This window comes from Rattus norvegicus, chromosome 5 (genome assembly GCF_036323735.1).
Source record: "Rattus norvegicus strain BN/NHsdMcwi chromosome 5, GRCr8, whole genome shotgun sequence".
Classification (NCBI taxonomy): Eukaryota; Metazoa; Chordata; class Mammalia; order Rodentia; family Muridae; genus Rattus; species Rattus norvegicus.
Genome location: NC_086023.1, coordinates 10,350,744 through 10,376,209, shown reverse-complemented (window position 1 = coordinate 10,376,209; position 25,466 = coordinate 10,350,744). Strand labels below are relative to the sequence as shown.

General features: G+C 44.5%; 1 protein-coding gene and 3 long non-coding RNA genes across 4 annotated transcripts in view; 2 read left to right on the top strand and 2 right to left on the bottom strand.

The window, feature by feature from the left end:
* The window catches only part of LOC120102808 (uncharacterized), a 39,396-nt gene extending 27,843 nt beyond the window's left edge, over window positions 1-11,553 (top strand). The window contains exons 2-3 of the long non-coding RNA XR_005504564.2: window positions 7,291-7,471; window positions 11,321-11,553. This is a non-coding gene — a long non-coding RNA (uncharacterized LOC120102808). The remainder of the gene's footprint in view (window positions 1-7,290; window positions 7,472-11,320) is intronic.
* Lactb2 (lactamase, beta 2) lies at window positions 1,282-24,045 on the bottom strand. Its single transcript, NM_001024247.1, has 7 exons — window positions 23,875-24,045; window positions 20,491-20,654; window positions 17,756-17,882; window positions 14,272-14,450; window positions 4,947-5,095; window positions 2,114-2,195; window positions 1,282-1,612 (listed from the first exon to the last, which is right to left on the bottom strand). The coding sequence occupies exons 1-7, from the start codon at window positions 23,994-23,996 to the stop codon at window positions 1,569-1,571; spliced, it is 867 nt and encodes a 288-aa protein (NP_001019418.1). The 5' UTR covers window positions 23,997-24,045; the 3' UTR covers window positions 1,282-1,568.
* On the bottom strand, window positions 8,228-11,325 carry LOC134487107 (uncharacterized). The gene is made up of 2 exons (XR_010066817.1): window positions 10,134-11,325; window positions 8,228-9,988 (listed from the first exon to the last, which is right to left on the bottom strand). It is a non-coding gene; the product is annotated as an uncharacterized LOC134487107 (long non-coding RNA).
* LOC134487108 (uncharacterized) lies at window positions 18,944-21,755 on the top strand. The gene is made up of 2 exons (XR_010066818.1): window positions 18,944-19,807; window positions 19,969-21,755. It is a non-coding gene; the product is annotated as an uncharacterized LOC134487108 (long non-coding RNA).
* Window positions 24,046-25,466: the final 1,421 nt, after the last annotated feature.

Here is a 25,466-nt window from a genome sequence, read left to right as displayed (position 1 = left end):
TCAATAAGGTGAGAAAGTCCCTTCTCTCCAGCAATCAATATTGCTGGGATAACCTTGGAGAAGGACCTGGTGAATTATTTAAGTTTCAGGAACTTTTTGAGACTTGTGAGTTATTTATTTCCTGAGCCCCATAAGTTTCATTTACTTCCCGAGTCTTAGGAGCCTCCCTCCAGGACTGAATGTTTTGATTTGGAGGAAATTACTATGCAGTACCAGGAATCTAACCATTATTTAAGAATGTTATTTATATATTTAAAAGACCTAGCTTGCCATCTTCAAATTAAAAGCCAACACTTCCTAGTATATATTCATATATAAACGGATGACTATTTCTATACCAAAATCTAAAATTGCAGAGCATGTCGTTGTGGGCTGGAGAGATGACTCAGCAGTTCAGAGCAATGACTGACTGTTCTTCTGGAGGACCTGGTTTGATTCTGGGCCCACACATGGTAACTAACATCTGTCACTCCAGTTCCAGGGGATCCAGCGCCCCCTTCTGGCCTCCATGCACACTGTATGCATGTAGTGCACAAATACTCATATAGGCAAAATATTCATACACATCAAATAAAAACACATTTTAAAGAATTACTTATTATTAATCACATAATATTTCAAGTTAGTCTATTTAATATTTTTTAATGATCAACTTATGCATTGTTTATGGGATACCATTATAAGAAAATAAAACAGTATAGAGTTGTAGAATCAATAAATGATATAATTGATAGAAAAGTGAAATAAACTTGGTATGTACAAGGTATAGACAAGGGTTGAAGAAAAGAAATGAGTATGCAGATATCCGTGCTGTGATTGAAGTAGCTAAAGAAAACAGTATTACTGGCAAATGCTAACAAATAACTGTGGGGTGTGAATTGGTGGCCCCCACACACTCCTGTGTTTGAATGCTCGGCTCACAGGGAGTGGCACTGTTAGGAGGTGGCCTCCTTGGAGGAAGTGTGTCACTGTGGGGGTGGGCTCTGGAGGTCTCCTCCTTCGCTCAGGCTCCACCACGTGGGGAGAGCTTCCTTTTGGCTTCCTGTAGAAGACAGTCTCTTTCTGACTGCCTTTGGATCAAGATGTAGAACTCTCAGCTCTTTCTCCAGCACCATTGATAGTAAGCCTGGATGCTGCCATGTCTGCCCACCTTGATGATAATGGACGGAACCTCTGAAACTGGAGCCTGCTCCAATTAAATGCTTTTCTTGTTAGAGTTGCCTTGGATGGTATTTTTACTGCACTAGAAACTCTAAGACAATAACCAAACTCTATAAAGTATTAACTGGTTTGAATTGTTCAACATTTATTACCCTTAAGTAACCACTGTACTTAATCCCTAGGAAAGTGATAAAGTGCTAGATTCTGAATTTCTGGTAAAACCTTCCAAGACCCAGGTTAGATCAGTAACCTGTCCTACATACATAAAACGTAATTTACATATTTCACAAAGGTGTTAAAAGTTATTTTCAAAGTTGTACATTTGATATTTTCTATAAATATGTAATTTATAGCTAAAAGAAAATACCATCTTCTAAAAGCAAAATGAGAACTTTATTGATCTGAAACTAAAGGGAGGCTCTCCATTTCTTGGCAGGACTTGCGATGGAAACTGTAGGAAAAGAAACAGAGAGTAAAAACAAGATATAAGTATATCACTGGGTTTCCAATTCTTTTATAGTAAGAAAAGGTGCACCTTCCGTAAAAGAATTCTGTTGATGACGATAAAGTAATTTCTTCTTGTAGGTAAACACATGGCTGGGGCTTCTAAACAAAATTCAAGCTTTGACTCACTTCTTGATTTTAAGGACTCGACTGCCTGATTTGACAAGTTCATCTACCATCAGGAAATAGCTATCGAGCTCTGACTTCACTGTTTCTATCGGCTTACGACCGTGCCTGTCCTCACGTGTCCCACGGCCAGTGTCCTTGGCCTTGGCATCCTCCCAGGCACCAAGTCACTATGGCGCAGGGCGTGGACCCTACTTCTCCACCGAATGTGGTATTGAAGGGAGACCTCAGATGAGCACTGTTCTACCTAAAAACAAACTCAAGCACCTGCACACGTTTAAATGCTGGTAGAAAGTGCATTAAAGTTCAGAAGGATACGTACATATTTTCCCATCTTTCTCTAGTTTCCTCAAGTGAAGCAAGAGATTATGCTCCGCCATTTTATGTAAATTCTCTGGAACGTTCTGAAAGGAGAAAGGATAACGGAGTCTTAGTTCTAAATACTTAATTGTTTAGAATCTTTAAAGCAAGACACAGCAGAGAAGAAGTTAACCTGAGCATGCTACACTGCTAACCTAAGTCAGGCTGAGGCTCGGCTGACAGCTTTCCTACCTACAGCCCCACCCCGGCACATAAACTGGGAGAGCACAGGAAATCCAGGCACTCAGGAGCTGGAGGTAGGACGGCCATATGTTCAAGGTCATCCTTGGCCATTGTGAGTTTGAAACCAGCTTGTCATAATGAGATCCTGCCTCAAAAAAAGCAAAAATCAAATAAAAATATAATACCAACTTAAGCAATTTCTACCTTGAAAATGGTCTTGTTTTAGAATACTATTCTCTTATGTTTCTATAGATAAAATAGTTAAATGCGACAAATTTTGTTCACTATGGAATTCCTAGTGTTTAGCATACTGACACTCAATAGAAACTCATTAATATTTATAAACAAGGAGTGAGTGTAAAGATTTAGTTCTGCATAATCATAAATTGGCTTTATGCTCTTTTGGGTATTATGATATCTGTATCTTATGACTTACAGCTTTCATTTACTCTTGGATAAAATAATGTAATATTGACATGTTTCAATAAGGAGAATTTTCATTTTATTATTTAAATAAGGATTACAGTTCTGAAGCCAATTTTCTTGACTAAACTCACTTTGTCTGTGACCTAGTTAGTTTTAATTGTTATGGTGACACAGTCCAGAGACATGGGACAGTAGAGTGTCAGTTGAAGAACTGCCTAAATCAGACTGTCCTGTAGGTGTGACTGTGGAGAGTGTCTTGATTATTAATTGATCTAGAAGGGTCCAGCTTACTGTGAGGGGCACCATGCCTAGGCTTCTGTGTCTAGAACGACTCCATTTCTTTTCCAATCTGGCCTAGAAAGTGCTTACTCCTCCTTTAGATAAAACCCATCACTCTGTATCTTCACTACGTAAAACTACGTCAAATTTTGTGTCAGCATATGGTGTATAGAACCTGAAGGTAGGAGTGAAAAATATGACTTGGATATTCCCCATGCTCCAACACGTGGGCCTTTGGAGTACTGGAGTGTTCTGGACTAAAGTTCTCAACCTATAAAACCACGTAGTGTGTATGGAGGAAGCGGTCACGACAACCTGTCTTCACTAATCCTTGGACCCATCGAAGGCAAAGGCTTGTGCTTATGTATGTATTTCTGCACACACTGTAGCATGTGACTTATCAAATATTTAACGAGTGCTGAATGACTTACTCACTCTAGGCTGTCAGTCCACATGCAGGAGGTGTATATACAGTACCTCTGTGTACGCACAGAACACACTCCCGCTCTGTGTACATCCAGAACATACTCCCGCTCTGTGAATATACAGAACACACTCCTGCTCTGTGTGTAAACAGAACACACTCCTGCTCCATGTATATACAGAACACACTCCTGCTCTGTGTGTGCACAGAACACACTCCTGCTCTGTGTGTGCACAGAACGCACTCATGGATGAAGAAGCACTGTTTGTTTAGGCATGAGCAGTTATGTAAGGAGTAAGCTGTGACTGGGTAGAGAGTTTTGCTGGCTGTTCTTAGGTTAGGGAAAGAAAGCCCTCAGTGTAGCAGTGTATAGTTTAGAGTGGCTACACACTAGTATTAGAGAGGTAATGAGCTCTTACACTCAACTTTTAAGCTTTTTTAGTGTGTGTGCACGCACACACATGCATACTGAAGCTACATGTTGACCTTGGGTATTTTACTTGATTACTTTCCACCTTATGTTTTGAAAAAGGGTCCCTCAGTGACTCTAGAGCTCATGGATTCTTTGTCCCCAGCACTGGCACATAATATGACTTTTACCTGCTGGAAATGGAATCTAGTCCTCATGGGTGCACTGTGGGCACTCTAGTGACCGACCTATCTCTCAGTCCCAAAGAAAGAAAGTACTTGTATTAATTTTTCCAACGAGCTTTTCTCCTAGTAGTGCCAGGAATCCCAACCCAGAGGGTTGAATATGCTAGGCTGGCTAACTCTACTCCTGAGTCACCCCGCCTGTCCCATCAGAGGTGACTGTCACCTATCATCTTTGTCTGCGGAGGTGAGGCGCAGTGGAGTGTGACTTAGCAGTCTGCAGGGTACCCCAGGGTAGCCTCTAACTGGGTAAGTGCTGAGGCTGTGTGTGCTACTGTGTCCACCCTGGAGGGACTTGTAAAACTACTGAGCTACTCTAGCTGCACGGCAGACACTCGCCTTGCTAAAACCCGGAGCAACATTAACTGAGCCACACAGTGGGGCAGGAATGTGCCCAGAGGCCACACACTGAGTCTGGAGTCCTTCCTGTAGAAAGGGTTCTATTCATGCGTTTTGATGCACATTTTCCCATTATTAGGCTACAATTTTCCATTGCTATGACCCTCAGGTGTTCTTTACTTTGTTTTTGCTTAGAAGGTCACTCTCTTTGTCACCAGGTAACCAAGAGGGCTAGAACAGGATGTCATTACAAACTAGGCAGGGCAGCTCTGGTGGAGTCACGTGCAGCGGTTACAGTGGCTCAGCATGGCCACCTTCACTCTCTCTCTCTAGACACTTCTCTCTCCTAACTGTTGGTCGCAGGCGTAGGCAGCTGGCAGTACTTAGAGAATAAAAACGCTGGTACACCTGGGGTGTATGCAGTTTACCGCCCCGCTTACTCAAGTGCACTGTACTAAAGAGTGGCCGTGCACAGATAAGATCTAAGACTCACCTTGTAAATCATTTTCCTAAGTTCGCTCACTGAGAATGATTCCTCAAGGTTATCACGGAATACGGTGATAATTTGTTCTTCTCGGTTATTTCGGTGAGAAATATATTCCAGAATTTTAGCTTCGGCATTATGGATCACTGGGCCATGTCCTGAATTAAAAGAGGAATACAAATTAGTGCGACCAAATAAGAAACATGAAGAAAAAGCTAAGCTACTCTACTTAAACATAATTCATACACTCACTAAAGAGCAGTCTAAGTACATACATATTCATTGCCCGGAAAGAGCACAGGTCTAACACATAAAGACTGCATACAGGGCCTTCAGTTGGGCCTGTCAACAGAGTGATGGGAGGAGGTCTCTCCAGATTCCCACCTCTCCTTGAGGATCTGCTATGCTAACGGTTGCAGGAGAGGAAGAGGCAGCTCAGCTCAGTAGTGCAGCCACTCGGACTGCCGAGACTCCTCTTGTAAACAATTCTCACCCTTGCTCCTGTAAGCAACCCTGATAAACTCATTGGCTTACCGTAGAGAGACATTAAAGTAGAAAGGGGAGGGGTATTTGGGAAGAAGAAAGGGATCAGTGGGGATGGAAGGGGTATAAGAAATGTATTGGGTAAAAATAATCAATATTTATTGATTATTTTAAATATTTATTCCCTTGCACAGGTATGTGTGTCTGTGAATGGGTACATGGGTGCCTATAGAGCCAGAGAGGATAACTGGCTTTCTGGAGATGGTGTCACAGGTACTTGGGAGCCACTAGACTGGAACGTCCATCACTGAAAGAGCAGCACACACTCTTAACCACTGAGCCCTCTCTCCAGCCCCTCAAACACACTACATAAGCCTATGGAAATGTCATAAGGAAACTGAGTATTATGTATAATTAACGTATGCTAATAAAAAGCACTACATTACAGACAGCCTGGGAAAAATTAAGCTTTGATGGCAACAATGAAAAATTGTGTATAATGCCAAAAACCTTTAGCAAACTATATCAAATGAAAATATTATTATGTTCCTTAAAATACAAGATTGATTTTAGCAATAGCATATTCACTCACACAGTAGCCATGGTAATAGCGGGTAACATGTAAGTGCTCACCGGGCGCTCGACATTGTTTCTCATACATGAAGTACCCTGTGCTTACAAGGATCCCATGAGGTAGGGACTCTTACCACCCACAGGGAAGGAACATAACCTGCCTACAGCTCTATAGCTAACAAGGGTGGAGCTGAGATTCCCACCAGGCAGTTCTAACCACTATGGATGCGTCTTAACTGGCGCAGCGAGCTTACTAACAAAAGAGTGAGAAAGTACACAAAAGCAGGCTACGGCCCACAGTAGAACTGAAAGCTTACAGCCAATGCAGCCGCTCAGAACTTGCCACAACCCAGATGCAGTTCCACTGAGATTGCCTGCTCTTTAAACAGTGCATGCAGCATGGTGCAGAAGTCCACAAAAGGGACATTTAAAATGTTTGAGAACAAAGCCTCCAGCAGCAGGCTAACCTAGGATCACATGACCAACACTGGACTTTGCTGTGTGACAGGCTGTCCTTTCTTATCCCTGTGAGGAAAAGTGTGAGTGTCTCTGACCTGTCCCCGCAGCTGTGAAGTCATGACATCCCTGCTTTACAGAGCTTTGCTAAGCAGAGATATAAAGGCCTCTGTGTGATACCTGCAGGGACGCAGTCTTTACTATATGGTAACTATGGTGACAGCATAATTTACATAAAAACTGCGTCCTTGCTAACAATACAAGAGGTTTACTGGGTGAGAACACTCCAAGACCCTTTGTAGGGAGCCTTCTTGGTCTCTAGCTCAGGAGGGCCCAAGCAGCTGCTCCTTGTATTACAGAGAGCCCTGAGTGCCTACTCTGCCCATGTCATGGTATTACACATGGCAGCCATATGGTGCATTTACTATTCCTGAGCATGGAGAGCTCATGGGAGACTGCAGGTGAGCTGACAGATCTTCCCATAGCTGTTTTGTTAGGAGCAAGTTAGATAACTAATTCCCCTTTCCCTCTGGGACTCTAGCTGGATTCTTCCTCGGCTCCTGTCACAGAAAGAACATCCACACTGTAACCAGTGCAGTGACATCTGACATATAACAGTTTCTTCTTCTGGCGATCAGATACGTACCAGTTCATAGTTACTATGGAAACGTGCATATCAACACTGTGAGTTAAAGAGTTCAGAGGACAAGTGTTACCCAAGGTTTGACAGCTAAAATGTTGTTTATGAGAGAAGTCAAAGTGAGCTAATAAAGACGACAGACATTGAGGCATCTTCCTGTCCCTACGTAACCTTGCTTTGTTGCAACACTTTTGTCAACAGCTGTGTGAATGCTGATGAAAACTCCTTACAGAAAACTCTATGGAGCGGAGGAACCTAGAGATGATGTGGAGCGGCCAGCAGGAGCTCTGCCTCTTTAGCTTCCTAGGTGAGAAGAGTCAGGGTAACAGATCAAGCTGCACTGAAGAAAAAGGAAGACAGGAGCCTGGACACTAAGAAAGAGGTAAGGACTTGTAAGACGCACGGACAGACACACAGGGAAGGGGCAGTCCTGATGTCAGCAGACTGGCAGTCCCAGCTGTAGGACAGATCCACAATTTTAGAAGGCCTTAAATTTACCGTAGGGATCTGGTGTGACTGAGACGTCTATGTTTTAGCCGATGGAGAAGCATCGGTCCATTAGTCTGCTTCCACATTTTGGAGTGCTACAGCCCAGGGCAATCTTGAGAGGGGCTTCCTGCTCGAGAATGAGCTATACCGGGAACATGAAATCAAGAAATAACCCCAAGTTAGCGAGCTGGGGGACAGGCTGCCCAGAGTCTGTCTGTATGGAAGAAGGCTGGAAGAAGCAATAGAAAGGGGTAGGTGTCAATGTGGATTTGCCTAGAAGTTCAGAGAACAGGAAGAGGCTGGGTTGTGGGGTTGGGGTGCTGGTGGCCCTGTTCTGTACGGTGAGGAATTTAGTTTATTGCTTATGGAAAGCAAGTTGTCCCTTGACCAACAACTGCTTGGCCTTAGGAGCTGCATGTGTGTCTAGGCCAGCATGGGGGAGCAGTAGGTTCCCCAGACACCTTCTCCCTGCAAGGCGCTTCACGTGGCAGCATCCGGAGGCTCCGAGATCAGCACTCGAGTTGCCGAGTTCCCTAAGGTTTTCCTTTTCACTGAGGAACTCTGTGGATATATCTTGGCTAGGTATAAAAACTGGGGGACCTGTGAAAGAAGTGAAACCTGCCTAGCTTCAAGGGCCACAGAGCTCAGGGCTGGGGTGGCTCCTGGATGTAGGCCTCAGAGAGAGCAAGCAATGCTAGCAGGAAGAACAGCAAGGACTGAAGACATTAAGGAAGCATTACATCCCAACATCAGTAGGAGAGCACACGACCCATGGCCACAACACTCAAGACTGCGTGCGCCAGATGAAGGCAGCAAACCTACGCACGTGTAGCGTTGAAAAGAAACGAAGACGCATAAAATGGAGAAGCATCGGTCCATTAGTCTGCTTCCACATTTTGGAGTGCTACAGCCCAGGGCAATCTTGAGAGGGGCTTCCTGCTTGAGAATGAGCTATACCGGTGATGGCACAGTACATTCAGTGATGTCACAGCGGGATTTCCAAGACCCGTCCCCCTAAGAAGACCCTGCGGCCAGAAAACAGCCTTTCCATGTCAGAGTATGGCACAGTTTAAGAATCCCGAAGCTGTGCAGACCATGTCAGGTTACAGAGCAGACTATCAGCAGGACCCGAGGCCTGCAACAGACTAAGTCACTGCCGTTCACATGAGCTTGTTATCACCCAGCGATGTGATCCTTTACAGAGTTCCCACTGCATTTTGAGCATGAACTAAAGCAATCCGCATGTCTTCAGGAGAAGTCACACAACAGCTATCAAAGCTCTACACTGAAAAGTCAGAGAGGAAGCCAGGTAGTGGTGGCACACACCTTTAATCCCAGCATTCAGAAGGCAGAGGCAGGCAGATTTCGAGGCCAGCAGAGTTCGAGGCCAGCTTGGTCTACAGAAGGAGTTCTAGGACAGCCAAGGTTACACAGAGAAACCTGGTCTCAAAAAAAAAAAAAAACAAAAAAAAAAAACAAAAAAAAAACACCAAAAACAAACAAACAAACAAACAAAAAACCAGAGTGGAGTTGGTCAGCTGGCTCAGTGCTCAATGGATAGTGGCACGTGACATTAAGCCTGATGACCTGAGTTGGAGCCCCGGAACCCACATGGTGGAAGGAGAGAACCAACCCCTGAAAGTTGTCCTCTGACCTCCACTTGTGTCACACACACACGCGAATGTAAAGAAACATAGAAAATCCATAGATTTAGATGAAATAAGCAAATTAAGTACCCCAACATCTTAAAGTAAGAGTAAGTCAAACCCAAGACTGATAAATTGAAAGAACAGTTCAGAGAGTAAAGTGAGTTCAGAGAGTACAGGACGGCAGCCACAGAACTGCCTTTCTATTTATTACAAGTGCATCCTATTGGGAACTAACTGAATTCACCAAAATACTGAGATTAAACTAGTGAAGATGTTACTATATATTGAAAACTACACTTATTACAAGCTTGTACTATTGGGAACTAACGGAATTTGCCAAGATCCTGAGATTCCACTAGTGAACATTTTGCTATATCTTGAAAAGTACACTTATTACAAGTCTGTTCATGAAAATGTTGCTATATCTTGAAAAGGAGAGTTATTACAAGCACGTCCTATTGGGAACTAACTGAATTTGCCAAGAAATTTAGATTATATTCCTGAAAATTTTTCTATATTTTGTAAAGTACACTTATCACAAGCATGTCCTATTGGGAACTAACTGAATTCGCCAAGTAACTGAGATTCTGTTTGTGAAATTTTGCTAAACCTTTAAAGGATAAGGTTCCCAAACTCTCAGCCAAACTAACCAAAAGGAGGAGACAAGGATTTAACACAATTGAACACCAAAAAGAGAATGCTGCAGGAGACTTCTGAACTTCAGGTCACTGTACAGGATTCTGTAAATTCAGCCTGTTAAACTGGAACATCAAAAAGAAATGGATGAGTTTTCTCCTATATGTGACGTATCGACATTGAAACGAGAAGACAGAAACAAGCAAACATCTGTAGTGGGGAATAGGACTGAAGGACCACCATGGGCCTCCGCAAAGAGGAGCCCAGTACCGGAATTCACGGCCCACAAGACAGAGGAGACCCAGGATGCTCATCTAGTGTTGCCTTGCTCCTGGTTAACGATCCAACGACAAAGGCAACATGTCCTTGATGAATGTCTCATCAGAAGAAAGCAAGCTGACAAAATTCAGCGCCCTTCATGACAAAAGCTCTTCAGAATGCAGGCCGGGAGTGCCAGACTTGAGCATAATAAAGGCAATTATGACAAGCCTAGTGGCTAACCCACACACTGGAGAAAACAAAGCACCTCCTCTAAATTCAAGACCCTACTCTAATTCAATGCAGTCATTGAATTCTTTTGTTTGTTTGGTTTTTAGAAAGACTGGGTGTCTCTGTGTAGATTTGCCTGTCCTGAAACTCCCACTATGGAGCAGGCTGGCCTTGAACTCACAGAGATCTGCCTGCCTCTGCCTTCCAAGTGCTGGGACTGAAGGCATAGCAGCACCACCTCCACCTGGCCACAGTGTTTGAATTCCTAGCTGGGTCAGTAAGCAAAGAGAAAGCTATGCAGGTGAGATTTGAATGTGACATTCCCACAGGCTTGTCCTGTGAGTTCTGGTCTCCAGCTAGTGCTGCTCTCCTCGGGAGCATGAAGGATCTTTCAGAGGTGGGCTATGGAGCAGGAATCAGTCACTAGGAGGTGCCCCAGCCATTTATGGCTCATGGTTCTTGGCACCTTCTGCTTCTCAGGTGTGACTATTCTCTGCTATGCAGTCGTGTACGGGGAGGAGCCGGTATGTCAATAAAGATGGCAGAAGCCAATCGCTGGTCGAAGATACAGAGGTGGGATTTCCGGGTCCCAGGAGGAAGGGGAGGTCACCCCCGTCCTCCACCTCCAGCCAGGCTTTTCAGAGAGGAGGACAGGCGCCATGTAAGGCCAACTAGAACCTGTGGGGCTTCCGGGAAGAACAGTTGTTGGCAGCTTAGTAAAGCCAAAGGAAAGGAACTGTCGGAACTCTCGGGAAACGCCAGCTGGCAACATGGCCGCAGCTGTTCTCCGAGCATAGCCGGGATCTCGGGGAGAGCTCCCAAGAAAGAGTAAGCGTGTTATAAAATTACCCACAACATGTTCTGGCTGCCATGGACTGAGTTGGCCCACTAGGTCTTCCCTGCCTTGATGGCCTAAAACCCTCTACAACTATGAGTCAAAATAAGTCTTTATCTCTTGTTTCTGCCAGGTACCATGGTCCCAGTGCAACAAGTAAGTATGTGAAAGAACATGCAAACGTAAAGGAGGACCCAGCTTACCCTCCCTCGAAGACAATATGGATCAGATAAATAACCAGGAAAACAATCTCCTTCACAGTAACCTCTTCCCTGCTCTCGGTTGACAAAAACAGCAGCAGCAGCAGCAGCAGCAGCAGCAGCAGCAGCAGCAGCAGCAGCAGCAGCAGCACCACCACCACCACCACCACCAAAAAGACAACAAAAACACACCAAACCCTAGGAATAAACCTAACGGAAGATATGAACGATCTCTATAATGAAAACTATAAAGCACTGTAGAAATAACTGGAAAAAGATATAAATCTGTGTTCACGGATTGGCAGAGTTAATACTGTGAAAACAGCCATATTACCCAAAATGGTAAACAGATTCAGTGCAAATCCCCATCAAAATTCTGATAACATCTTTTATCTAACCCGAAGGCATAGTTATCAAGATTATTAACAAAAGACCCAAATAATCAAAGCAACTTTGAGCAGTGCTGGATAGTATCATAGTATCTGATTTCAAACTATACTGCAGAGCTACTGCAGACAAAAGGTTTGGTTCTAACACAAAGCTTGGTACCCAGTCTCACCCCAAAGTGAAGCCCATAGCTGTGCTTCGAAGGCAAACAATGTTGGGAAGGCAGCCGCTCAGCAAGCAGTGTGGGAACCTGGACAGTACACACATGTGAAATGAAACAAAATACCAGACTCTCACTTTGTACCAACAAACAAAACAAAGGTAAAAAACCAAACCATACTACCCCAAATGGATCAAGGAAGGATCTTGTTGTATAATTTGGACCTTTGAAACCACTCAAGTTAAACATGGGGCAAATAGTTTAAAGGAAAACACGAAGAGACGTCTGAAAAGGACTCTACAGCTTGAGAAAATGGGCAAGAACTGATGAAGAGGTGAGATTAGAAACCTCTGCGGCAGCTGGGCAGTGGGGCGCACACCTTTATTTCAGCACCTGGGAGGCAGAGGCAGGTGGATCTCTGAGTTTGAGGCCAACCTGGTCTACAGAGTGAGTTCCAGGATATCCAGGGCTTCAGAGAGAAGCCCCGTCTCAAGAACAAATAAACCCTACCAATAAGGGAGCAATCAGTAGAGTGAGGAAAGCCTGCAGACTGAGAGGAACTCGCCAGCCACTGATCTGGCATGGGTTGGGTTAGTCAATTTCTTAATATCTCTCATATGCACACACACACACACACACACACACACACACACACACACACACACACTATAAAAACACCAAAAGAATAATGTAGTCAGCGGGAAAATGAATTGCCCTAGTTAGCATCTGCTGTTGTTACTGAAGCTAGCCTTGAATTCATAGTAATTTATCATGTAATCCTCCTACCTTAAGTACTAGGTTGCAGCACAAATCATACCCAAAACTGCCTCAAAGAAGCAATTTACAAATAGCTAATACATGAAAAGAATATTTAAAACTGTCAGCCACCAGAGAAATGCAAATCCAGACTACATTGAGATTTTAGTTCATTCCAGTCAGAAGCACTATCTTCAGAAAACAAAAACAAAAATAAAAATGAGAAATGCTAGTTAGGATATAGGGAAACAGAACCTTTAAACACTGCTAATGAAACTACAAATTGGTATGATAAATACAGAAATAAGCAAGATGGTTCCCCATGAAATGAAAAACAGAGCTGGGATATAGCTTGAAGGTAGTGTACTTGCTTATCATGTACCAGTCCCTGGGTTCCATCCTCAATACTGTAAAAGACAAAGCCAACCAACTAACCAACTAACCAGCCAAGCAAGCCAACTGAACCCAAATGAGCCAACCAAACAACCAACTCCAATGAACCAACCAACTCAACCAAACCAACCAAACCAACCAACCAACCAACCCAACCAATCAAACCAACCAAACCAACCAACCAACCAACCCAACCAAACCAACCAACCAACCAACCAACCCAACCAACCATCCAACCCAACCAACCAACCAAACCAACCAAACCAACCAACCAACCAAACCAACCAATCAAACCAATCAAACCAACCAACCAACCAACCAAACCAACCAACCAAACCAACCAACCAACCAAACCAACCAACCAAACCAACCAACCAACCAAACCAACCAACCAACCAAACCAACCAACCAACCAACCACCAACCAACCAACTTGCAAACAGTACTATCGCTTGATCTAGGTGTACTACTGTTGGCTATACCCAAAGAAACCAACAGTTTCGTGCAAGAGCCATACCTAAATGTCCATGTTATTCTGGCTTTAATTGCAATAGCAAGTTCTTTAAAGAGCCTAAGTGCTTGTCAATGCATGAAGAAAGTAAAAAGTACTTATATACAACATATAAAGAATGAAATATTGTCTTCTGGAGAATGGATGGATCATTTTGTCAAAGTCAACTATCACGTTTCACTCTTATGTAGAATCTAGATTTTAAAAAAAAAGGCACTGAGGGGTCTGGAGAGATTGTTCAGAACATGTATGACTGTTACAGAAGAAAGTCTGGAGGGATGATGGCTTACAGGGTCAGAACATGTACAATTGTTACAGAAGATTTAGGTTCATTTTCTGCACGCAAGCCTGCAGCTCCAGTTCTACGGGACCTGACAGCCTCTTCCGACCTCCATGGGCACTGCACTAATATGCACCCCCTAAAACAAATATTATTAAAAAATAAAATCTTTAAGAAATGGAAGTTGCAGATTACAACAGCGACGGGATAATATGCAGCAAGTCCGCTCAAGGTCTGCTGTACAATACATGCATGGAAATGCCATCACAAAGCCTAGCACTCAGTTAGTATACGCTAATACAAAACCTCCATGCTCTATTTCAACTCAGAGGTAAGTCAAATGGACACTCCTTATCATGGGAAAAGAATGGTTTACTAGACCAAAGGACATCACTCACCTGGATATATAATGTTGGCTTTGACTTTTAGTAAGTCTTTTAGGGAGTTCATGTAATCAGAGAGGTCTTCAAATATCGTTGTCCCTTCTCCTAGGATGCAGTCCCCAGAAAAGATGGCATTTTCCTCTTCCAGGAGTAAAGCCATGTGATCATCAGTGTGGCCAGGAGTGTATAAGACTCTAGGCAAGAACACACATTATAAACCATAAGTCAACAAGTATGAATTCTTACACTTGGGGCAAAATGTTGAGAAGTGAATAACTCGGTCACTGTAGACAAGACATCAACACATGCTGACAAGCAGGGAATTAACTTCCTCCAGAGGCTGCTTGTGGAAGCTGACTCCAGACAGAAATCTCCTATTATTAGATCATGTTTCTTATCCAGAAGTGCACATTTAATAACATTTTTCTTATAAATAAGATGATTACTATAAAGTTGAAAAACATGAAAATAGAAAAAAGAAAAATCAAGATTACTCAGAAACAATACTTTTAGTTAAGAACATAGCCTTTCAAATTTGTATACTAACAATTAAAAAACAACACTGCAGGCTTTGAAGTTTTCATTTATTTCATTGTATTTCTCTACATTATTAAATTTTTTACAGGTAAACACATAAGCTCTCTACGTAATAGCTGGCACAATGCTACATTTCAAAATTAAATTTTAATAGCATTATATAAACATTTAAAAGAAACATTCTTAAATATATGTTTCCACATATTTTTTTAAGTAAGTGTAGAGGCTGGAGAGATGGCTTAGCAGTCAGGAGTGCCTGTTGGTCTCCAAGAGGATCCAGCACTCACTGTGGATTACAAAGAAGAAGACTGCTTGGAGGACATACTGGCAGAGATTTTTCTGCTTCCTATTTGCAGACCTAATCCCCTGAAAACAAGCTGAGCTCCATGTTTTCTCCTACCTTGCCGTGGCCATACTGTTGTCACAGCAAGAGAAAAAGACAATGCTTATCCCCTTAGTATTACGAGAAAATTCAGTCAACTACCTACCCATCTGTTATATATTTTGTTCTTATTGGTTGTGTTTTTCCTGTAGCACTAGGAATTAAAGAGGCAGAGGCCGCTTAGACGCTCAGCAAATACCATGCTGCTGAGCCGTGCGTGTGTGCGCGCGCGCGTGCGTGCGCATGTGTTTGCACACATGTGTTATTTTTAAGAAACCTACCCCAAGCTAGCTGTATATAAATTATAGCAATCAGCTTTAAAACTGGCGCCTTGGCACATGGAGGACACTCACTGGTTTGGAAGAGTGCAGTGCACACTCATTTCATTCCCCCTTCACGTTCAGCAGTGAACGCTTGCCTACTTAAAGACACTACTTGTAGGAACTCAGTGCCTTCCATGTGCAGGGCCCTCATGAGGATATAAAGGTGAACTTGGACTATCCCTTCTGTCTTAGTTTGGGTTTCATTGCTGTGAAGGGACACCATGACCAAGACAACTCTTACAAAGGCAAACATTAAATTGGGGCTGGCTTACAGGTTCATAGGTTTAGTCCATTATCATCATGGTGGGAAGCATGGCACAATGTATGCAGATGTGTGCTGGAGAAGCTGAGGGTTCTAGGCCGACTTGAGCATATATAGGAGACTTCAAAGCCCTGCCTCCATAGTGACACACTTCCTCTAACAAGGCCTCACCTACTCCAGAAAGGCCACACCTCCTAACAGTGCCGCTTCCCAGGGGCCAAGCATATTTGCCCAGCACGCCTGTGTAGGAAGATGACTAGCTAATTACCAGTGCCACTTACTTCTTCTCTTGGGGATGAAGTTAAACTATACGACCCCGAGTCTCTACAATCAGGTATGAAACATGACTGAACATACATTCTGAGCTAATGCAACAGAAACCTACAACATGAAACCTATGACAAACCTTCTTGTTCTTTTTATGTACTGCACTGAGTTCCCTGTGTGGACCTTGGAAGTCAAGTGCAGAGGAGTGTGGAATCACAAGATCAAAGCCACCCACAGCCCAGGTCCACTGAGCACCTGGTGGCCACTCACAAACCAGGAAGCTTTTGTTTGACGTCATGTGCCTGAGAAACGTCTTTGCTATTTGAACCACTGCATTCCTAATTAGCTAGTTGTGGCAACTGGCATTAATTAGCCACCACTGTGCCTTGTCAGAGCTGAGAAGACACCTACTCACATACAGAGTGCTTTAACGAAACAGCAAGAACTGTGTGAGACCCAGAGAGAGGAGGTAATTCTGCTCAGAGAGGGATTCAGAATCATTGGTGAACTGGGAAATACCTTTTACCAGGAGAAAGGCCTGTGAAGGGAGCGAGGCCCAGGGAAAGGGAAGACAAAGACAAAGGCGGATGGACGCGCATGCCACAGGGATTTACACACAGTTAGTTCATCTGTCGTGAGAAGAGTAGATGGAGCTAAGACCAGAGATGTTGTTTGGGGCTAGACCATGGAACTGTGAGGACAGTAAACATCTTGTGGCTGGCAGGAATCAGCAAAGGTTCGAGTGACAGGGGTACAGGGAAGACTAGACAGGGGAAGGCTGGAGACAGACGGTTAGGGAGGCTGCCACAGCAGGAGGCAGGGGAAGGGACAGTGCCAGCGAGTGCTTTGTCTTAATTGTTTTTAATTACATGTTTATTTATATATGGGTGCTGGGTTGGGGGCATGGTGTCTATGGAGGCAGGAGGACATCTTCTGGGAGCTGGTTCTCTCCTTCTATTATGTACCCTGAGTGACTCAACGCAGGTCATCAATCTTAGTAGCAAATGTTTTTACTCACTGAGCATCTTGGGCCCCTGACTTTTGAGGCAAAATCTGATTTTGATGAGGGGTCAGGGAAAGGGAAAGGTGAAAAACAGTTAAAAGTTTGAAAGTAATCCTGCATAACGTCCCAGTGCAGAGAGCAGTGGGCAGGAACAGACAAGGAGGCAGAGGACTGTCATTAGTTCAGCTTCAGAAAATCAGAGCAGGAAAGACTTTATCTCTGAAACAGGTCGACCCAGGACTATTTTTTCGAAGTGAGAACATTGAGAAAATCCTACAATGAGGTTCAGGTAGTCCCCTGATTCACCCACGAAAGAAATGTTAACTTTTAAAATAAATACATTTGCTGTTTTGAGACAGGGTCTTCTGCTGTAACCAAGCCAACCTGGAGTTTATTAGGTAGCACTGACTGGCCTCGAACTCATGGCAACACTTCTGACTCAGCCTCCCATGTTGATGAGCAATCATGCTTGCGCCCAGTCTTTTCAAGTTTGTATTTCTGAACAGTGGTATGAATTTAAACAACACAAGAACAATCAGAGAGCTGATGGAGTGAAGGGTCTTCGTTTTCTGGTTTTGCAAGCAAGCCCTTTCTTCCCCTTTTCTGAGAGCTCAATGTGTCATATTTCTTCTGTACTCATGATTCTTCGCACATTCAGGCAAACATCCCTGTATAACCCTTTATAACACGTGTGCACAGGCTGTAAGTTAGGGCTATTTACTTACCTGAGCGTGGCTCCCTCAGTCTTAATCAAGTCTCCATCTTCTATATAAACATATTGCTGTTCTCCACTTCCTATAATTTCTTCTTTCTGAGGATTCCGTCGAAGTTTTTTAATGCAATAAGTGGCATCTAGTCATAAAACATGTATATATATTAGGTCATACTCTGAATAGTTCATCTTTTTAAGAGACCAGCCCTCGCACAGGCGACACCCACTAATGGCTGCATAAAACCCTAGCATCAGGACGACAGGACAACAGAATTAAAGGATTGTATCTCTGTGGTGGAACCAGGTCACATAAAAGCTGCCATGACTTTCTAGTCATTTCTCAGCTAGCTTTTGACTCCGGGAGGTTACAGGGAGACAGTCTGATGGAGGGTGAGCACCTTTCTCTAGGGGCCTGCCTGTGAGCAAGCCATGGCAGTCCTCAACAGCAAGACCACCTGCGCTGTGAGTGCTCACAAGGTCCCAGAGACTCTAACCCTGAAAGTTAAGATACAAGACTGCTCATCAGTGGAAAGAAACCCAATGCTTTACCACTCAGCAGTGTCAGCCATTTCACCAGCACAGCAGCTACAGTGGATAAAGGCAACAGTCGGACATAGCTGGGAGAGTGAAACTGTCAAACGGAATGAAGACCATAGTGGATATGCCTGGAGCTGAAGAGACAGCTCAGCCAGGAGAGGACTGGGGGTGGGGCAGCAGCTGAGACATGACTTACACGACAAGCAGGGTGGGTAAAGACAGGCGAGGCTGGGGATTTAGCTCAGTGGTAGAGCGCTTACCTAGGAAGCGCAAGGCCCTGGGTTCAGTCCCCAGCTCCGAAAAAAAAGAACCAAAAAAAAAAAAAAAAAAAAAAAAAGACAGGCGAGAGCTGGTGGGGAGAGGAGCTGCTGAGAAGAGCTCTGGGAAATCTTAGGAGAGGTCTGGGAAATGTGTGTGCTGTGGCTGTGACAATGCTACCATCTTGTCTAATGAAAACTCTGTCTGGGAAGGATGGAGAAAGTTGTATAGGTGAGATGGCTCGGCTGACAGGAGAGTGGGTGTTAAACTTGGCCACTGTGGCCACTAGACAGCTTTTAGTAAGATCTGTGACAGTATTAACAGCACGGTCAATATGGCAGCTCTAAGTGGTGGGGGTGGGAGTGGGAGTGGGGGTGGGGTGGGGGTGGGTGGAGTCAAACAGAACCTGGAGGGGATAGCTGCCCACAGTCCAACTGGATGTGATAAAGGTTAGGGCAGCGGTGCTGAGAACAGAGGGAGAAATTACGTTTGCAAGTTATACTGACTCTTCCCCCTCTTCCGAGACAGGGTTTCTCTGTGTGGCTCTGGATGTCCTAGAACTCCCTCTGTAGACCAGGCTGGCCTTGAACTCAGAGATCCATTTGCCTCTGACTCCCAAGTTCTGTGAGTAAAGGTGTGATTCATACTGACTGTTTTTACTTTGAAGATTTTGTTTTTACTTATATGCTAATGTAATGTATGCTAAATGTGTGTAGTGACCACAGGGCCCAGAAGACACTGGATCCTCTGGAGCCAGAGTCACAGGTGGTTGTGAACTGCCTGACATAGGTTCATCATGCTGTGACCCAAACTCAGGTTCTCTGGAAGGCTAGGACACACTTTTAACCACTGAATAAAATCTCCGGCCCTAAACTGGTTGGTTTTGAAAAAAGTCTATGGCCTATTAAAAATACACATAGCTTAAAAAAAATACAAGTAGTCAGCACTGGAAATTACTGGAGCCATACCTGCCCTACCAGCAACTAAACAGTAAAATAACACGAAGCAAGACAACTACAGTACAACGGGAAGGAACAAGCGTAGCCACTGGGGATGTAGGGGAGAACCACGCAGAAGCAGAGCACCTCGGAACCATTTGGATGCCAAACCAAGCAGCAAGATCTTTCTCAAAAACAGGACTAACATTTTAGTAGCTATAAAGAGCTTTGTCAAATTTCTCTTCTACTTTCTTTGTATCATCTGGATGGTAATTATACAATTTTTTTTTTTTTGTAGAACCTAGAACTTTTACTCTCGGGAAATCCCAAAGGTAACTTTATGCAGTGCTTTCAGGGTGTCTGTATTTGACTGTCATCTCTCACGTGGGGTCTGGTATGGGACTCCCTAGCTGTGGCTTCAGGCTGGTGGGCTTTGGTTTAGGGCTGTTCACGTGGGGAAGCTCCTGAGAGCATTTTCTGCTTCTGTTCTCAGCTGTTGTCTTTGTGCCACACCCAGTGCCTGACACACAGCAGGAGCCTGGATGGTCAATGGCTGCCTTAGTCTAAGACTGTGAAGGCAGAGTAAAGGACGAAGAGGACAGGAAAGGCGTCAGTGCTACGTAAGTGTCAGGGAGAGAGAACTATCGAGATCTCTGACACAGTGCTTGGATCTCTTAGCAGCTGTAGCAGAGCTGCCTTAAGGCCTCAGGTAGTCTGCTTGGGAACAGACACTAACAGCATCAACCTTCCAGTACCCTGGGAAGTGTTCAGTGCAGCACCTGATGAACAGGAAGTGCTCAACAGCTGTTAAAGGCAAGGCTGCGCTGGTCACAGAGCCTAAAGCTTAGCTTCATCACTGGCCAAAGGGAGAAAGGACTTGAAGGAAAAGTTTCCCATGTCACCTTTGCTAAAATTGACAGTATTCATGCTGTATCAATTAAAAAACATCAATATAGTCAAAGGCTTAAACTATAAATGATTTCTCAAGCATAGCTAAACATGGTTTTCTGCTTACCATTACTGATGTTTTTACAAATGTCTACGATGCCTCCAGAATGATCTCGGTGCCAGTGAGTCACCAGAATTTCCTGGATTGCGGTGTCAAACTCAGCCAAGGCCTGCTTTAAACAGCTGATATATTCTGGAACTGATGGCTCTCCCGTGTCAATGAGGATTCTCCTACAAACGACAGGGAGGACGATCACGTCGGAACCTGTGGCTCACATTAGCATTCCTTTACGTAGATAACTTGCATTAAATTAAAGAAAATACAAACTTTTGCTTTGAACATATTGCTTCAGTTTAAAGCAGTATTTTCCTGTAAGATAGTTCTTGGAAAGAAACTATGGCTAAATGTAAATGTGAACTGCGGTCGGAAGGGACCTCGGGCACCTGAGTAGCAGTTACAGTTCACACAGCACCATTAGGAGCTCTTTCTCAGGCCTTTTGTCTTACGTTCGGAGGTTAAATGACTTGCCTAGGGTTACTCTGCAGTAAAATGGTAGGATCAGCACTCACTCTGATATGCTGACACCAGAGTATGTGCTCTTATGAATTCTGCCCACCAAATGGGTTATAAATCCAAGGACTAGAATTTATCACACCCTTAAAGACATGTGGTCTCATCTGTGGATGAAACAGCATGTGCCGGTTGTTGTTAAGCTCATGGTGCTTTAGTAAATTGCAGGCTGTACATTGTCCTCCTATAACCATAGCTTCACCAGCACTGAGATGGTAGCTAGGTTTCCAGTTCCAGGCACAGCATTCCTCTTGTTGAGTGGCTTTACACCCACAGATAAACACCCCTCATCCAGCAAACTGCTCTTCTCCACAGACGGGGACCACGACAGAAACCACAACCAATGGAGACAGAGTCCTGGAGCCCAGCCCCACGCCCCCATGGCAGGCTCAGGGAACACTGTGGAAGACAGAGTGGGAAGACTGTAGTAGCTTCCCGTGAGAATTTATCTCCTAGTAACGTCAGAGCTACACCTCACAAAGTCTCACCACTCTACCACCCAAACACGGGCTGAACAAAGGTGACACCAATAGCCATGAACAACTGGATGAGGAAAGCCCATGAGGCTTCAGCCCAACATAACTATAGGCAAGTGAGGAGAGCTGGGCACCGAGAGGTGGTCTTCTCCAGGGAAGAAAACATTAACTGGCTGTCCAGTGCCACGCAGCCTGAAAACACACATAGGAGTATATTACAGAAACTGAACAGATTATACTTAGGAGTACACAGGTGTATATATACATATATGCATGCTATAACAATTAGTGAAAAAAGAGGCCATGACTTTGAAAGACAATGGGGACGGGTATGTGGGAAGGGGGGGGGGAGAAAAAGAGTAGAAAGAGGGGGAGGGAAGAGGAAGAAGAAGAGGAGGAGGTGGTGGTGGCTACAGAAGATGGCAAATTAGAGACATTTTGGAGGGAAGATGAGACGGCATGGGCCACTCTAGTTATGGCAACAGAAATGGCCACTGGTCATATTTTGTGCAGTCAAGAAGTGGAAAGGAGGGTGGACAAATTCTTGGTGCTCTGTTTGCATTTTCTTTTTACAAATTCAGTTTAGGTCTTGGGTACATGGTGTGTTCTTGCTGTTCAGAGAAGGGCTTCCTATCTTGGGGAAAACTTTCTTGAAATTCCCTCTAAAAGTTTATATTCTAGGTAAATCCAATAAAGTTGACAGTCACGACTACTTATCAGAAGAAGTCAGGATCAAGCAGGTGAGAGGGCTCAGCAGTAAGGGTGCTTGCTGTCAAGCCAGGCAACCAGTGTGATCCTCAGGGTTAACAGGGTGACAGGAAAACAACTGCGCCCTGTAAGTTATCTTCTGATTTCAATATTCCAGTCATGGTGTGTGAGAGAGCTTGCAGGAGAGCACACATCGCACAAGCGCATGTGTGCGCTTAAGTTAGGATCGAATTCAGAGGAGTACAGAGCTCTGATAAAGATGGAGAGTGAGAGAACAGCAGCTCGAGAGCATGTTGTTAGCGAGGAGGGACTGGTCAATGAGCCCCAAAGTTAGCAGAGACAGAAGCATAAAAATCCCATTGAGTTCAACAATACAGCACCACCTATAACCTTAGACCTCTTTGTGAGGTGGAACACACAAGTCTTGGAACATCTGATTTGGACCCAGGAAACGTTTGTCTCTAATCACCCTTTAGTTTGAGTAGCGACATCAGCACATTAATGATTTCGGTGTTACTGATTAAATATCCTATAGAAATAAAATTATCACTTAAGTAGAATATGTGATTCCATTGGACATTCCTGCTTAGTAACTATTCATATTAGTAGTTTCTTAATCCGATTTTCATAGAAACACAGCCATCGATTTTTTTTTTTTTTTTGGTTCTTTTTTTTTTTCGGAGCTGGGGACCGAACCCAGGGCCTTGCGCTTCCTAGGCAAGCGCTCTACCACTGAGCTAAATCCCCAACCCTCCAGCCATCGATTTTTAATCCTCGAAGAAAAGCAGGCTGTGTTGAATTTATTGGGACCGTCTGCAACCTTCAGCAGGGCATTCTCCAGGGTTTTTCAGACTATCTGCAATTTCCGGCTTAGGCGCTGACTTCAGTATGAGTTTAAAATGACACAGGGAAGAGACTGCCCTGGGCCGAGGAAGTACAGCTCAGACTACACTCTAGCGGTTAGGCGCTCTGCTGCTAAACGAGTGCAGGAAGCCTAAAGGTCCGGCACTTTACCCCGGCCTTATTCACTCTGGGCTTGACCTGTTATGTCTACTTGGAATTCTTCCATTTCCCAATAGTCACATGCTTGTAAATGTCCTTTACTCTAGAAGGGTAAATTAATAGAGACTTGAAATGCAAACGAGCTATGCTTGTCATACACGACCAGAAGGAAAAGGAAAATGAGTTATTTTCCCCTATACACAGGCTGGGGTGCTCTTTTGGGTTTAGATTTGGGTTGAAATGGAAGAAACTTCTGCCCTCTACTGTAAGAGAATGGATTCAGCATAGTGAATAGCTTTCACGATGGGAGGCTCTGGGCAAAACAAAATGGAAGAAGAAAATACTGTAAACTTTTGGGGGACTGGGAATAAGGGTCTTGCTATACGACCCAATCAAGCCTGAAACTGACTATGCAGACTAGGATGGCCTCGAACTTGGGGCGACCCCTCTGCTTCTGCATTCTAAATACTGGGTTTCAAGTGCGCACCAACACACAGGCTCCCTTAAACTCACTGAGTCACCTCCTGCAGGCAGCCAGACAGCAAGTAAACCGGATTCAGCCGTGGGAAGCCTGTGCTTTTCTTATGTTCTCCGCTCTCCGCGGAGCTCGGGGGCTCGCTGGGGGCTAGCCTGGCCTCTCGCTGCCTCCGGGTCACGCGAGTGTGTGAGCCGGGGGCTCAGGGGTGGCGTTTACCTGCTGCCGGTTCCCACCAGGTACGTGTTGGTGCCTTGCAGGGTCATGGGACCCGGGTTACAGCCCAGCACGCGTACCACCCGACTGGACAGCTGCTCGATGCGCTGCAGAGCGGCAGCCATTTCTACCTCGGTGACCGCCGGCGCCTAAATTTTAAGTCACTCGGCCAGCAGCGGCCCCAGGCAGGGAGGGCTTGGGCGGCGGTCACGTGACACCGCACCGATCACGTGAGGCTTCGCGCATTGACCCGGAACGGATTGGCAGCCGCCATAGGGTGACTCGCCGGCCTGCGGAGCAGCCACGGGGTGGCGGGATGTGTGCGTCGTGGCTGTGGCGTGAGGTGAACTGATGTGACCTAAGGTCTCCTGAGTTGGCCTGACCCGCCCGCACTGGCCTAAGCCAGCTCTGTCGCAGAGCTTCGTGTGTCTCTGGACCTTGTTCCCAAGTAGCCAAGCATATCCATAACGAGTGACATTTCTTCATTGTAAAGTTAATCTGCAGAGACGGGGAGGGAGGGTCCTAAGTGTAGGCAGGTGTGGGATAGTTACTGAGTCACCAACCTAGGAAGGAATGGCATGCCGGGTTAAGTGGCACTTTAATCTGAAGAATAGCTTACCTTTCATAATAAATGATACAACCAACATTTGCTTATACCTGTGTGCTTCTTGCTAAGGGCCACCTCCGAATATTCCTTTTTAATCCTCAACAACAGGGAAAAAAAAAAAGAAAGAAAAATGTGACTGTGTACACCTGTACCTGTGGAAGCCAGAAGACAACTGGAAGTGCATCTAATCAACCTTCACCAGCCGTGGAGGCCACTTAGGCCAGACTGGCCGGCTGTTGACCGCCCCAGGGGTTCCCGTGTCCATCTCCCCAGTATAGGCATTATAAAAACGAGACACCATGCTCCACATTTTTACATAGGGGGGTCAAACTCGGGTTGTGGTGTCTGTAAGGCAAGCCTTTACTAACTGATCTATCTCCCCAACTCCCATTGTCAACTCTTAAACTCCCACGCTGTCTTTAACCCTCAACAGACACAAATATCCCCCCACTTTATAAATGTAAAATGGAGTTCGGGAGCACCAAGCTCTGTTTTGGCCTCTGTTTCTACTTGTTTTGCATGTACACACGATTCCATCTGCAGACCGGAGGAGCTTGTTCGTCCTCCTCTCTATCCTACCCTTGCCAAGGACAATAAGTTGGTTTAGTGTCCACGGTGAAAGTGATGTAATTGCTCTGTCTTTTTCAATCAGCAAGTATTAACCATCTCTTCCCATTTAAAAATGTTGAGTTATAAGTTACTTATAAGAAAATGCACAGGTCTTATGATCTCCATCAAAATATGACAAATATGTACAATAAAAGAATTGTAGAGTGGGTTCACTATCTTAGCCTACTCCTTTGAGGAACAATTGAGCAGTTGATATTTCTGATACTTCAGTCTCATTTTTTAGGAGAGTGTTTGTTTGTTTGTTTGTTTGTTTGTTTATTTATTTATTTATTTATTTATTTATAGGAGAGTCATTTTAAATCATTCATTCTTTCCGGAAGAAATGGCTTTACAAGTGAACAGCTCAACATTTCAGAGT